We start from the raw sequence: 12,279 nt of genomic DNA, 5'->3' as shown, positions 1-12,279 counted from the left end.
CTGTCCTGAATATAATTCCTTATTTGCAAAAAGCATGCAAAGACGGTTGCTAAATGAGCCAACAGTATAACCAATTACTCGCAAGATTATCCCATCAGCTATGGATTCGAGACCCTGCAGATGCCAGTAACAAGCTGACTCCGTGCCATCTCCAGTTACTCCCTGAAGTAGGTTTTGTATGGAAACAGCGAAGGGAGAACAGTATACACTGCTCCTTCAAGGTCATGGGAGAGCGCTGTTCCATCTCAAGCTGCACCGTCTGCCACAGCCGATGAGCTGGAAGGCAGCAGTGCCAGGCCCAGCGGGAGTCGCGCGGCACATGGGGAGCAGCTGAGTGCACCCAACAGCCTGGCTCATTGCAGCCAATGACCACCTGCAGGGACCAGCCCTCACGCACATGCTCGCCCCAGTCCTGCTTCACTGCTTTAGCCCTTTCTTCAGCTTCTCCCAGAGAAGATGTCCTGCTTCTGCTGCATCTCTGCATGGCTCTTGCTTCGGGAGACAGACCAAGAGGGCAGCCTCAGATCCTGAAGGAACCACTAGGGTCCGGAGCGGGGCATGATGTTCACTCCTTCCAGCAGCCTGGAACACTGCGATATACTGGGCCATGGAAGCAAAGCACCAGCAGCACCTGTCCTGCAGGACCACCAAAGCCAGGGGAAAGGAGGAGAGCAGCTTTGGCACAAACTGACCTCTCTTCAGACAATCCAGGTACAACAAAAGGCACCCATGATGCACAGTGCGTGCAGGCTCCTGCCGGCCTCTTGGCACAGCTTGCTGAGCACACCTCTGTGCTCACACACAAAATCTCTATCAACAGCACACTTTTCTCCTCAGGTCTAGGGTAATCCACTCGCCCTACTCAACTTCGTCCCTCCACCAATACATGTGGAATGGGCAAGTAAAAAGGCACATACGGACACTGATGCAGCAAGAACATATGCTGGAATTTGCATGTATTTTCAAGGACTGCTCAAATAGGCAACTGGAAATGTAACAGATTGATCCGAAATCTAACGGATTGAAATCTAGTGGATGCAGAGGCATCTACTGACAGTACACAAATCGACTTTCTCAGGGTGCAAATAGCAGAGTATCTTATGGAGCTTGCCTGCAGATTCTGGAAGGATCACCTTATGAGGATGACCATATCACAGTCATGCCTTCTTCCCCTTGAAGGTATACATAACAGGGTCTAGCAGTGATAAGCTGAGCAGGGATGAGGAATGACATCTGACCAAGTCCTAGGGCTGGACCATGAGAATCCCTCACCTCTCCTCAAGCAGCACAATTAATCTCTCTGCTCTATTTATAGCATTCCCTTGTGAAGAGAACAATCCCCTTTCCTTCCAAATGGCCACAAGTGCATGCACAACCCCAAAGGTCTATTTCAAGTCACATAGATATTGGCCCACTTTCCTCCAGGTAACTCCAGAGTCTGTGTTAAAACACGCAATTTAGCTTTCTGAGGTGATGTATTTATGGTCCATGGTCATTGATTCTTTGTTCACAACACGGAGATTTTTGTACATTTTCTACAACTAGATATATATAAACCACTCTTTGAATGATAGCCCTTAGATCTTGTCTTCTGATTGTCTTTATCTTAGAAACTTTGCCCCTGCCTTTAATTCCACTCTTCCTGGTGAAACACCACTGGCCACAGGCCTTCAACTAGATTCAGCACAGATGATAGCAACTCTTAAAGCTTTGCCATCCAGCCAGTTCTTGATGGACACACTCTGCACTTAACCAAATCAAACTGCCTGAGCTTCCCAGCATCCCTAGAACAATGTTACAGGAGACGATGGGAATGAGAAGCTTATTTCACAGCCCAGCTTTTACAAACAAGCATTCTTGGATGTTTTTAAGAATTTCAGCCAATCACTGCAGACAATAGCAGCTTCTCCCGCACAAGGGAGGTTACCTTCTCCATATCTCATTGACTTTACCAAAGGCGAAAACAGGGAGCACACGAGATTCTTCCCCTCCACTGCTCAGCATGACTCCAAGCAGCACATCCCTCCTGCACCTGCAAACACCACTTCCCAGAAAGGGACCCCGTGGAGACACACATATGTAAAGCTGCTGACAAACACGCCAGGGCAACACAAGTGCTGAGAGAGGGCAGTAGCTGGGCACAGAATAAACACATTGCTTGCAAGGGCGCGTGTGCCCAGGTCGACGGGCAGATGAGCCGCAGCTTCTCTGCAAGCAACCTGCATGGGGCAAGGGCTTCCCAGCGCCTTTCCTGCCAATGGGAGCACTGCGCACGCCTGGGCTCTGCAGGCGTCACGCGCGCAGGCAAGGGGGCTCCCAGCACTTGCCCTCACAGCCACGGGGCTGAGCTGGCTGCCCAGCCCTCTGCTCGTGCCTCCCTGCAGGGAACACTGCTCTGCTTCACACTTCCCCTCCAGCATTCCCAGGGCAGCAGACAAATGCCCGCCGGCAATTCCCCGTGCCACCAGCCCTGCGGCTGCTTGGGAGCCACCCAGAGCCCTCTGCTCACATCTAGCACCAGCCCCTTTCCAGCAGCTGCGCTCTGCCTCGCAGTGGCACTGGAGTGGAGCAGGGAAGAAAGATGAAGGCATTCAAGGCTGCTTGCAGGGGTGTAAGCAGAGCCCCAAGTGGAGTCCGGCCTCTGGGCAGGCAGCCACCAGCAGCACCATGGGGCTGCGTGAGGAGCCCTACTTGGCACCCAGCAAGCCCAAGGCCACGCACTGCTCTCTGCCACCAGGCTCATCAGTGCCAGGGGGAGTCCAGCACACACAGACCCTTCCTCACGGCGGCCCCTCTGGCCCCTGCCGCTGCCCTCCTCCCCCCACGCAGCAGTGGAACATCCCAGAGGGGCAGTTATCGCCACGGGAACACGGATGCTTCCCAGGGCTGCGCCTCATAGTGGCCCCAGTGCTGGCCACGCAGCAGCAAGGCCAGGTGAGCAGCAGGGCCGCGCAGCACCAGGGGCCACCCGTGGTGCCCACAAGATGCAGGGGAGCTGCGGGGCTCCAGGGTAGCCTGGGCGCTGCCTTCCGGGGGAGGACAGAAAGCCACGGCGCGACACTTGGTGCTTATGGCTGTAAATGTAAACAATTCCATTCCGTTGCAGACTCAGAAGTGAAAGAAAATGGCTAACACTGAAGTTGAGGACATGGAGTGGGAAAGCTCTGTGCAGGTACTGTGCATGCTGGCAAAGGCTGTGCGGGGACGGCTGGCGTTTGGCTCTGCGACAGCAGCCGCAGGGCTGGTGGCAGAGGTGGCAGGGAGCTCTGGCAGGCCTGGGTGCTGGGGCAGAGCTGCGCCAGGGCCAGGAGCGGCCAAGGCCTCGGGGGCTGCTGCCTGAGCCTGGCGCCCTGGCTCTTTGCACCGCCTGCCCCGCACACGCAGGGTACACGAGGTCCCATGCACAGAGCCAGCGCTGCCACCATGACCGTCCCCACAAGCTCTCCTGCTGTCTTCCAGACTGCAAGCACACAAGGACTGGCTGGCTGCAAGGATGAGGAGCCAATGGAGTGGGAATACTCCAGCTCTGCCCTTCAGGTATTGAACCGTGCAGCCGGCTGCAACAGAAGTTTGGGGTTGAGCCTGGACTCTTCCTACTTACCTTCTTCTCACTGCATAAGGAGAGATCCTGGGTCTAGACAATTCCAGCTCTCGGTCCTGGCCTTCCAACCCCTCCTTCTCTCTTGCAGGTGCCTCATATGGACAGAGGGCCGGCAGGGAATGATCCTGAGCCCATGGAGTGGCTCAGTTACGGCAGCAGCCAGGTACAGTCCCCGCAGCCACTGGATGCCCTTTCCTTCCTCTTCCCCATGCAACATCGCCACCAAGGTCTCTTGCTCTCTTCCAGATGATGGGGAGCAGTGGTCTGGTTGGCTGCAGCACAGAGGAGCCCATGGACTGGGAGAGCTCCGGCTGCAGCCCCCAGGTATGGTCCCTGCTGCCGGCTGCACGGGCAGAGCTGGGGCTGTGCCCGGCCCCTTGGTGCTGCTCCGCGCTGCCTTTGGGGAGCAGCCGCGCGGGAGCCTGGCCCAGGTGTGCGGGCGCTCTGGCGGGCCGCGGCGCCGGGGCAGAGCTGCACAGGGCGCAGGAGCGCCCAAGGCCTGGGCACCTGCTGCCTCAGCCCCTCTGCCGGCCTCTGGGCTGCGCTGGCCACGCCAAGCCTCTGCCAGGGCACCAATGACGGCAGCGCTGCTGCCAAAGAGCCCGCGCAGCCGCCAAAGAGCCTCTGCTCCACGGGAGCCCCCGAGCCGCTCCTCGGCCCTGCTGATGCCTCCTTTTCCCTCGCAGACCAAGCTCCCCTTCACTCTGGCTGCTGCCAGGAAGCGCTGGGCATGAGGACTCCGGCCATAACATTTTATTTGGATTTTTCTGAAGAGCCTTTTATACCAGTATTTTTTCTTGTTCATATTGTTGATGTTGTTGTTAGTTTTATTGATATTGGGTTTTTTGTTGTTACTGTTTATTATATTGTTATTTTTATTGTTATTGTTTAAATATATATTCCTGTATCATTGTTTTAGTGTTGCGTCTTTCTTTCCAATCGAGCTCTGGCACAAAAATCATCCCCACTGCAGGTCTGTGTGTGTAGCCCCACGATTTCAGACCCTAGGGACAAGAGAGGGCCAGTATAAAGTCCATCTAGGACTTGCCTTCACACGTGGCCCTGGGGATGCTACACTCCCTTTCCCATCTTCTTTTACTTCTTTTTCTTTTTTCTATCTCTTATCCTTGTATTTTCCATCTCCTTTGTTATTCCTTTTTGTTCTTTCTCTTCTTTCTCTTCTTTGTTTATTCTGTCTGCTTCTGTTTTTTTCCTGTTTCTGTTTCATTTCTTTCTCTCTCTTTTTTTTTTTCCTTTCTGTGTCTTTTTCTTTCTCTTTTTCTTTTCCTGTGTATGTTTCTGTTCGTCCTTCATCATTCTCATCTTCTGGCAGCCTGAGCAGGCAGTGCCCAGAGCGCTGCTCCTCCTGGCACTGGTTCTGTTCCTGGACAAACCTCTCTCTCAGCAGCATCAACAGGTTGCCATGAGCTCACTCTATCCCAGGAGCCTGAGCCAGCTCGGGAGCAGAGGCCCAGCTGTACTCATGAATTTCTCCATCCCTCGTGCTCCTTCCTCCTGGGGAATGTTTACTGGAATGGACTGAAATAATCAGCAGTGATCCCTGTCTAAGCACTGATGGAAGATTGATGCCAGCATTGCAGTTGTTCTCATCAGAGGATGGTTATTTGCAAGAGGTGGGAATGTCCCACTCTGGAAGACCCTATTGGCATCTCTTAGCTGGGCAGGACACCTAGATGGGGACGAGAAGAGAGCTCATTTTCCCAGAGTTCAGGTATTGACTCAGATGAGCCAGGTTGGGCTTCTCAGGCTGGCCTAGGAGGCCCTGGGCTAGAGAGGAATTCAGATCTTTCCCATGTGCTCTACAAAAGCACCCAGGAGGTGGGATTCTCCCTGTGCAGGCAGAAGGGAGCACAGCAAGGCTGTGTGCAGGAAAGATCCTGCTCTATGCTCCCTTTTAAATATCTGGGGATGGAGGGGGAAAGCCAGCTGCTCACACACAAGCACATGGTGACACTGAAAGCGAGCGAGGTGCTTGAAGGCATGCACCTACTTCCGTCAAGAGCATGAACTGGGGACCAGGTAGGGAGTTGGTGACCTGAAAGGACACCACATGCCCACTGCCACCAGAGCTCCTCTCACTAGGCAGCTGAGGCACATGCAGATACTGCAAGCACTTGATGTCGATCAGTGCAGGCACCTGACTCAGTGACACCAAAACAGGCCCACAGGGACAGGTGGGCTGCCTGGGGTGTCCAGCACAACCCCATGTCTCTAGGAGATACAGCAGGGCACCTATAGGAAAACCAGGACCCTTTGGAGTGGTTTCCTGACAGCGTCCAAACAACTGGATGCCACCACTGCCTTAGGCCAAGTCCTCCTTATGTACAGTCAAGCGTGCTTCAGAAATGGGAGAGGCACATCACCCCAAGGTCTCTGCACTAGTCGCTGCACCCTTAACACCTTCTATCACTCCCTCCACTGAAACTCTTCACACCCCTAGAGGAAATGAAGAGGAAATGGGCTAAAGGTGACCTCAGGCTGCCAAATCACAGGCTGACCAGATACAGGGACTTCTTCACTAACTTGATGTTATGATGTTATGATGAAGCAGTCCTGTCCCACATGCTGATCACTGAGGGATGCCACTAATAGCCAGCTGCCGCTTGGCAGCACTGTACTGCTGATCACTGTTCTCAGTGAGCCTGATGCTCCATCCACCTGCTTTATGGTCCACTCTGCAGATCAGTTCACAATTTGACTAGAAGGAGACTATAAGAAACCTTTCCAATGCCCTTGCTAAAGTGAGAGTTCACAAAATCCCCTGCTTTGTCCTTTTGAACACAGGCTTTCCTCTTGAGGTGGAAGGCAACCAGGTTGCTCTGGGAAGGGCTAACTTTACTCTTGTATCAGGTTGGTAGGTGGTTTCACCAGGAAAATCTCCTGGCTCCTGTCCCAGTGCTGCTCAGCTACAAAAATTATTATTAGTTTGTCCTTAAACTCTCTTGAAATTCTCTTTGCTACTGCTTGTCCTTGTTGTCTCTTGTCCTTTCCTGCCCTTGGCCCCAATCAGACTTTCACCGAGGACAGTGACACCTTCACCTCTAAGCGCAGCCTTGCTGGGGTCTCCAGGCACCGCGCAGGCAGGCCTGCTCCATGGTAGGAGAGGGGTCTGCAGACAGTGGGGCTGCCTTGGGGACCCTCAGCAACAGGCAGCAGAGCAGGGGCACATTGCAGGCACCTGGCGGTGACAAGAAGGCAGGAGCGTCCCTCCTCCCTGGGGGCAGACGCCTTCTGAGGGCAAGGGCACGCTGGAGATGTGGGGGACCCTGGACCCTTCCACAAGGCTTCACACACGGTCTGTTTTTCTCCTGCTTTGGGTGTTTTCTCCACAGATTCATTTTCACTAGTATTCTTGCACTTTGCCACTTCTTCCCACATTTTTCCCACATTTTCCACTACTTTGATAATTTTCCCACACTTTGACTTTTTTTCCTTCTCTTTCACAATTATTCCCTCCCATGCTTGTGACCATTTTCCCACACTTGTGAAGATTTTCCTACCCTTCCATCTTTTACCCAACCTCTCCTTCTTTTCCCATGTGTTCTCAATATTACTGAGCTCTTGGTGTTCTTGCACTTTCCTTTTTTCCCATCACTTCACACTCTTTCCACTTTTGTAACCATTCCCACACTTTTGACCATATTCCTACACTATCGTTCCTTACCCATGTTTTTCCATGTTTTCCATGATCTGGGCACTTCTCAAAATATTTTTGCACCTCTTCCCGCCATTTCAATTTCTTTTCCAAAGCTTACATTTGCCATCTATTATTTTCCAACTCTTGCACTCATTTGCCACACTTTCGCACTTTTCCCTATGCTTTTAGTAATCTTTCCATGCTTTCCCTTCTTTCCCTTCCTTTAACTGTTCTCCTACACTTGCCATATTCTTCCCACGCATTTCCCCTTCTAGAACCTTGTTAAAAACCCTGTACATACCAATAAAACCGAAAATGATTTCTTACATATTAAGACGATAGCTAATGTCTCTTAGCTAGGCAGGGCAACTAGATGGGGACAAGAACAATTTCTTTACATATTGATTGCAATTAATAAATGGTATTAACTCCCTTCTCCACTCTTGCCACTCAGTGCTGCACCCACAGGGCAGGAATTTCGGGGGTGGTAAATGAGTGTGGGCAGAAACAAGCCCATGTTAGGAACCTAAGCACAAGAGTCCCAAGTGTTTTGTCTTTTCCTGGTGGCCGGTTGGGATTGGTGTCACATGGAGCTGGGGGGGTGCAAAACGCGGCTGTTCCCATGTGCTGACCTGATGGTCGAGCAGGTGGCCACGCTGGTGAGGAGAGCCTCAAAGTGGGAGCAACTCGGGGAGGAGGAGGACTCCAAAAAGGGTGAGGAAGTGATGGCCTGGGATGGCGAGGAATAGCCACGGGGTGATGTGGGAAAGAGAAGCTCAGGGAGGGAGCAGCGGGATGCAGGGAGCCCTGCCTTGGGGTGAACCAAGAGGCAATCGAGAGCACAGGGGCGAGGACGGGGGTGGCCTCATGGTGGGTGTCAGCTATGGAGCGCCTGACGAGGGGCAGCCTCTGCAAGGCCCAGGGAGCGCAGAGCTGTGGAGGGGACAACTCGTCCTGCGCCCCAGGGACCTGCTCAGGAGTAGGGAGAGGAGGTGCCTGGTGTCCCCATGGCGACTCCCAGGGCTTTGTGATGGGGGTGGCATCACACCCACAGGCCACTGTGATGGGGCAGTCCCCAAGGTGACCGTGTCCCTGCTGGGGTCTTCACTCTGAGGATTGCGGCGCAACCAGCAGGGAGCAACTCCCCTTGGTGCCCGTGTGAGAGGTCCTCAGAGAGGTTCCTAGACATGGAGAAGGAACAGCAGGGTAATTCCTGCTCCTCATCCACGGAAAGGAATTCCAGTGCACAAGACTGCACGAGTGAGGTGAGTGGTGAGGCTGGAGGGAGAGGTGGGAGGCAGGGCCAGGACCCACATGGAGAGCACGAGGATGGCGAGGAAGGACCCCTGGGTCACGATAGTGGGGCAGGAGCTCCTCCAGTGAGGGGACTTGTATTCCTGGGCGTGGGAAAAGCAGTCTGACCTACACCCTCCCACTGTACTCAGTGCCAGTGAGGACGCACCTTGAATACTGTATTCAGATTTGGGCATGGGAAAAACGTTGAGGTGCTGGAGTATTTCCAAAGAAGGGCAACAAAGTTGGTGAAGGGTCTGGAGCACAGACCTTATGAGGAGCGGCTGAGGGAGCTGGGGTTATTTAGTATGGAGAAGAGAGGCTCAGGGGTGACCTTATTTCTCTCTGCAACTACCTGAAAGGAGGGTGCAGTGAGGGGAGGCTGATCTCTAACATACTGATAGGAAAAGAAGAAATGGCTTCAGGTTGCACCAGGAGAGGAACTGGTTAGATACTAGGAAAACTTTCCACATGGGAAGAATTGTAAAGCATTGGAAGAGGCTGCCCAGGGAAGTGGTGGAGTCACTGTTCCTGGCAGTGTTCAAGAAACGTGTAGATGAGGCATGTAGGGATATGTATAGCAGGCGTGGTGCTGAAGGGCTTACAGTTGGCCTTGATGGTTTTGAAAATCTTTCCCAAACATAATGATTCCATGATCTGGATGCCCCAAGGCCCACATGAACCCCATGAGCTCTACGCTGAGGGCAGAGAGCAGGTACGGGCCAAGCTCAGCCGGATTTTGCTCAGCCAAGAGGTTCCCTTCGACACGACGTTGGGGTTTCCTGTGCTTAGGAGCTGCTTGTACCAACACAAGTGTCCCCATCACGGGCCTCCTTCTCCCCACAGGTGGGCCAGCAGGAGCTGCCTGCACCAGTGCAGCGCAGACGGACCCCAGCTTCGTCCCACCGAAGGGACTGGCTGTCGCCGCTGCCCAGCCCTCAGGGCTCACGCTGCTCCCAACATGGCATCGCACAGGTACAGAGCTGAGCGGCGGTGACAGCCAAGCGTCCGTCTGGGAAGCATGGAGGGAGGGAAAAGGAAAAGTAACCTGGCCTGTGTGGTGGGCTTCGATTGCAGGCGATGGAGGACAAGGCCAGTGATGTCTTCTGCACAGTGCAAGATCTGCATCCCTCCACTGGCCCTGTAAGGAAGAGTTCTTTAGGACCCAGCAGGACACGTCTTGGCAGGGTTCCTGGAAAAGCAGGGACATCAGACGTGCCCAGCTTCCCACCTCTCCCAGCCAAGGCAGTTTGGCAGACACAGGGAGGCTTGGAGGACTCTGCAGTGAAACCAGCAGAATCTGCAAGTCACACCAAGCTGCCTGCTCTGGAAACGTCCTGCAGGTCTTCACCCAAAGGCAGGGCCTTTGCCCTGGACAAGGAAGAGGTGGCCAGGAAAGTCCTGGACAGAATGAACATGGCTTTGGAGAGGGTGGCTGCAAATTCCAGCAAAGCTGCCAGGGAATGCTTCCCACCTGTTCCTGGTGCTGGGGTGGCTCTGGACTCAGGGAAGAGAAGGGAAGAGCAGAAGCTCAAGCCATCGCGTCTTGCCCTGCCTCCACATCAAAGACCCCAGCAAGAAACTAGTGCTCTCATCCAGGTAAATCAAGAGCATGTGCAGTTCCTGCCTCAATCCAGGCCTGAGTCTTCAACATCATCAGTGGGAGAAGGCAGGATATTTCAAGGGGATGATGAGAGGATGAGTCTATCCCTGAAAAGCCAGCAGCTCTTGGGAAGCTCCTCCTTTTTCCTGAGAGCACAGAGCATTCCTCCTGAAGGGCAAGTGCCTGCGATGGAGAATCCTCAAGAAGCAGCGGCCTCTTCTGCCCCGGATGATCCCGAGCAGGGTGCGATGGCAGCTGAAGGTGTTTCGGAGGAGGCTGGACTCAGCAGCTCCTCCATTGCAGTGCTGCCACCCAGCTCTGCACAAGACGTCACTGCCGGGTGCTGCAGTGAAATGGCCCCACTGGAATCCCCATCGCCCTTCTCGCCTGAGCCTGTCAGCCTCGTTCAGAGCGTTGATGGAGAAACTGGCACAGAACTGAGATCTGAGAGCCAAGGGCCTGTCCCACATGGCCCCACACCTCCTGCTGTGGGTTTGGAGGAGGCAGGCGTGGGGCTGGGGTCTGCCCCCTTGAGCCATCCTGATGACGCGAGCCCTGGAGCCAGCCAGCAGCCAGCACAGCCTGATGCCTTGGCACACACCATCGATCAAGGCACACAGGCAAGCTCGTGGCTGCTCCAGACCATGGAGTGCGACCAAGGAAGAGCCCCTGCAGCTGAGGAAGGGCCGTATCCCTGCACTCAAGGGGGAGAAAGGGAGGTCAGCAGGGCCGGTACACCAGCTTCCCCAGGCAAGGATGGTGGGACAGGGACACCACGACGAGCACCGGCAGGGCAGACCCCGAAACAACAGCCTGTGGGCATCACCTGCCACGTGCAAGGAAGGCCGCTGCGTGTGCACGAAGACAACACCGCGCGGTACCTGGGGGTGCTCAGCGTCAAGACGGAGGCGCTGGAGGAGCTCGACAGGAGCTGCCTGGCCCGCACGGGGCAGAGCTTGGCACGGATCCGGGAAGTCACTTTCCTGAGGAAGGAGCAGAGCCTGGAGGAGAGCCAGGGCGAGGAAGGGGAGGGCCATGGGGAGCGTTTCTCCCTGTCAGCATCAGGATCCCTCAATGTGAGACCCAAGGAGGTGAGTGCAAGGGAGGGCTGGGCCAGGTGGGAGCCCTCCCGGTGCTGGGGCCGACCCCGGTGCCACGCTGTGACAGACGGGTTGTCCCAGCACTTGCAGAAAAACCCCCAAGAGACCTTTCCTGTTGGGAAAAGAAGCTCCCTTCACAAATTCTACCTCTCTTCTCCTAGCTCCTTGCCAGAAACTCCTTCCACAACCTGTGGAAACCAGAGATCACGCAGGTGGAGCTCCTGAAGGGCGCCAAGACCAAGTGGGAGGTGCTGGAGCGGCTCTATGCTCATGGCCCTGTGCAGAAGGGGAAAGTAGAAAATAGCGGCCTAGATGAGAGAGCACAGTGGAGCGATGATCTTGAGGATGAAGAGATTCTGCAAGGGCAGGAGTTGGAGGAAAGCAGCTCCCTGCCCTGGGTCAGACCCAGCCTCCGCAGCCTATTTGAGGAAAGGGAGACAGACCTCCAGAATGTGCCCTGCTCACCTGACATCAAGGAAACAGAGGCTACCAGAGAGGGATCTGGTGAAGTGGAGAGCCCCTCTGTTGAGCCAGCAGTGCTCAGAGTTGCTGAGGCAGCAGCACCTGCTTTGCCCAACACCTTTCCGGAAACATCAGCAACAACAGAACCAGAGGCTTTCCCTGCACCCAGTGATCCGCAGAATTCAGGAGATAAAGTGCCTTCCTTGCCATCGCTTCTTGATGAAGTCGCACCAGAGGCCTCTGCCTTAGCTGAAGAACCCTGGGATGAGATTAGCAGCAGTGCATCTCCCAAGGAAGCCCTGCTGCAGGAAAGGACACCAGGAGCTTCTCTCCTGGCTGCAGGCCCTGCTCCCCAGGTGAGCAAGCAGCGCCTCCCCTGTCCCCACGACCCAAGGGAGCTCCTATGTGGGCTGTGTGAGGGGGGTGCAGAGGGGATGCCCAGAGTTGCCCCATCCCAAGGGGTCCCCCTGTCCACGGTGCCCCACTGTCACCCCCAGCCATTTGCCCTGTGCGGTCTGCCATGGGGAGATGATGGGTCCTCTCCATTTCCAAGTGCCAAAGG

The 12,279-nt window shown here is 54.8% G+C and overlaps 1 protein-coding gene across 1 annotated transcript; it reads left to right on the top strand.

Moving 5' to 3' along the window:
* Nucleotides 1-9,632: 9,632 nt before the first annotated feature.
* On the top strand, nt 9,633-11,970 carry LOC148592924 (uncharacterized). The gene is made up of 3 exons (XM_088533056.1): nt 9,633-11,246; nt 11,417-11,922; nt 11,967-11,970. The coding sequence occupies exons 1-3, from the start codon at nt 9,633-9,635 to the stop codon at nt 11,968-11,970; spliced, it is 2,124 nt and encodes a 707-aa protein (XP_088389182.1).
* Nucleotides 11,971-12,279: the final 309 nt, after the last annotated feature.

The sequence above is a fragment of the Tinamus guttatus genome, unplaced genomic scaffold, assembly GCF_059628265.1.
Source record: "Tinamus guttatus ecotype Peru unplaced genomic scaffold, ASM5962826v1 Tinamus_guttatus_pri_ptg000477l, whole genome shotgun sequence".
Classification (NCBI taxonomy): Eukaryota; Metazoa; Chordata; class Aves; order Tinamiformes; family Tinamidae; genus Tinamus; species Tinamus guttatus.
The sequence above is the reverse complement of the archived record's forward strand: the minus strand, read 5'-3'. Positions and strand labels throughout refer to the sequence as shown.

Excerpts from the sequence above, each read along its gene's own strand:
- LOC148592924 (XM_088533056.1), top strand. The coding sequence starts at position 9,633 with ATGGAGGACAAGGCCAGTGATGTCTTCTGCACAGTGCAAGATCTGCAT. Across the intron at positions 11,247-11,416 it reads TCAATGTGAGACCCAAGGAG|CTCCTTGCCAGAAACTCCTT; the intron begins GTGAGTGCAAGG and ends CTCTTCTCCTAG.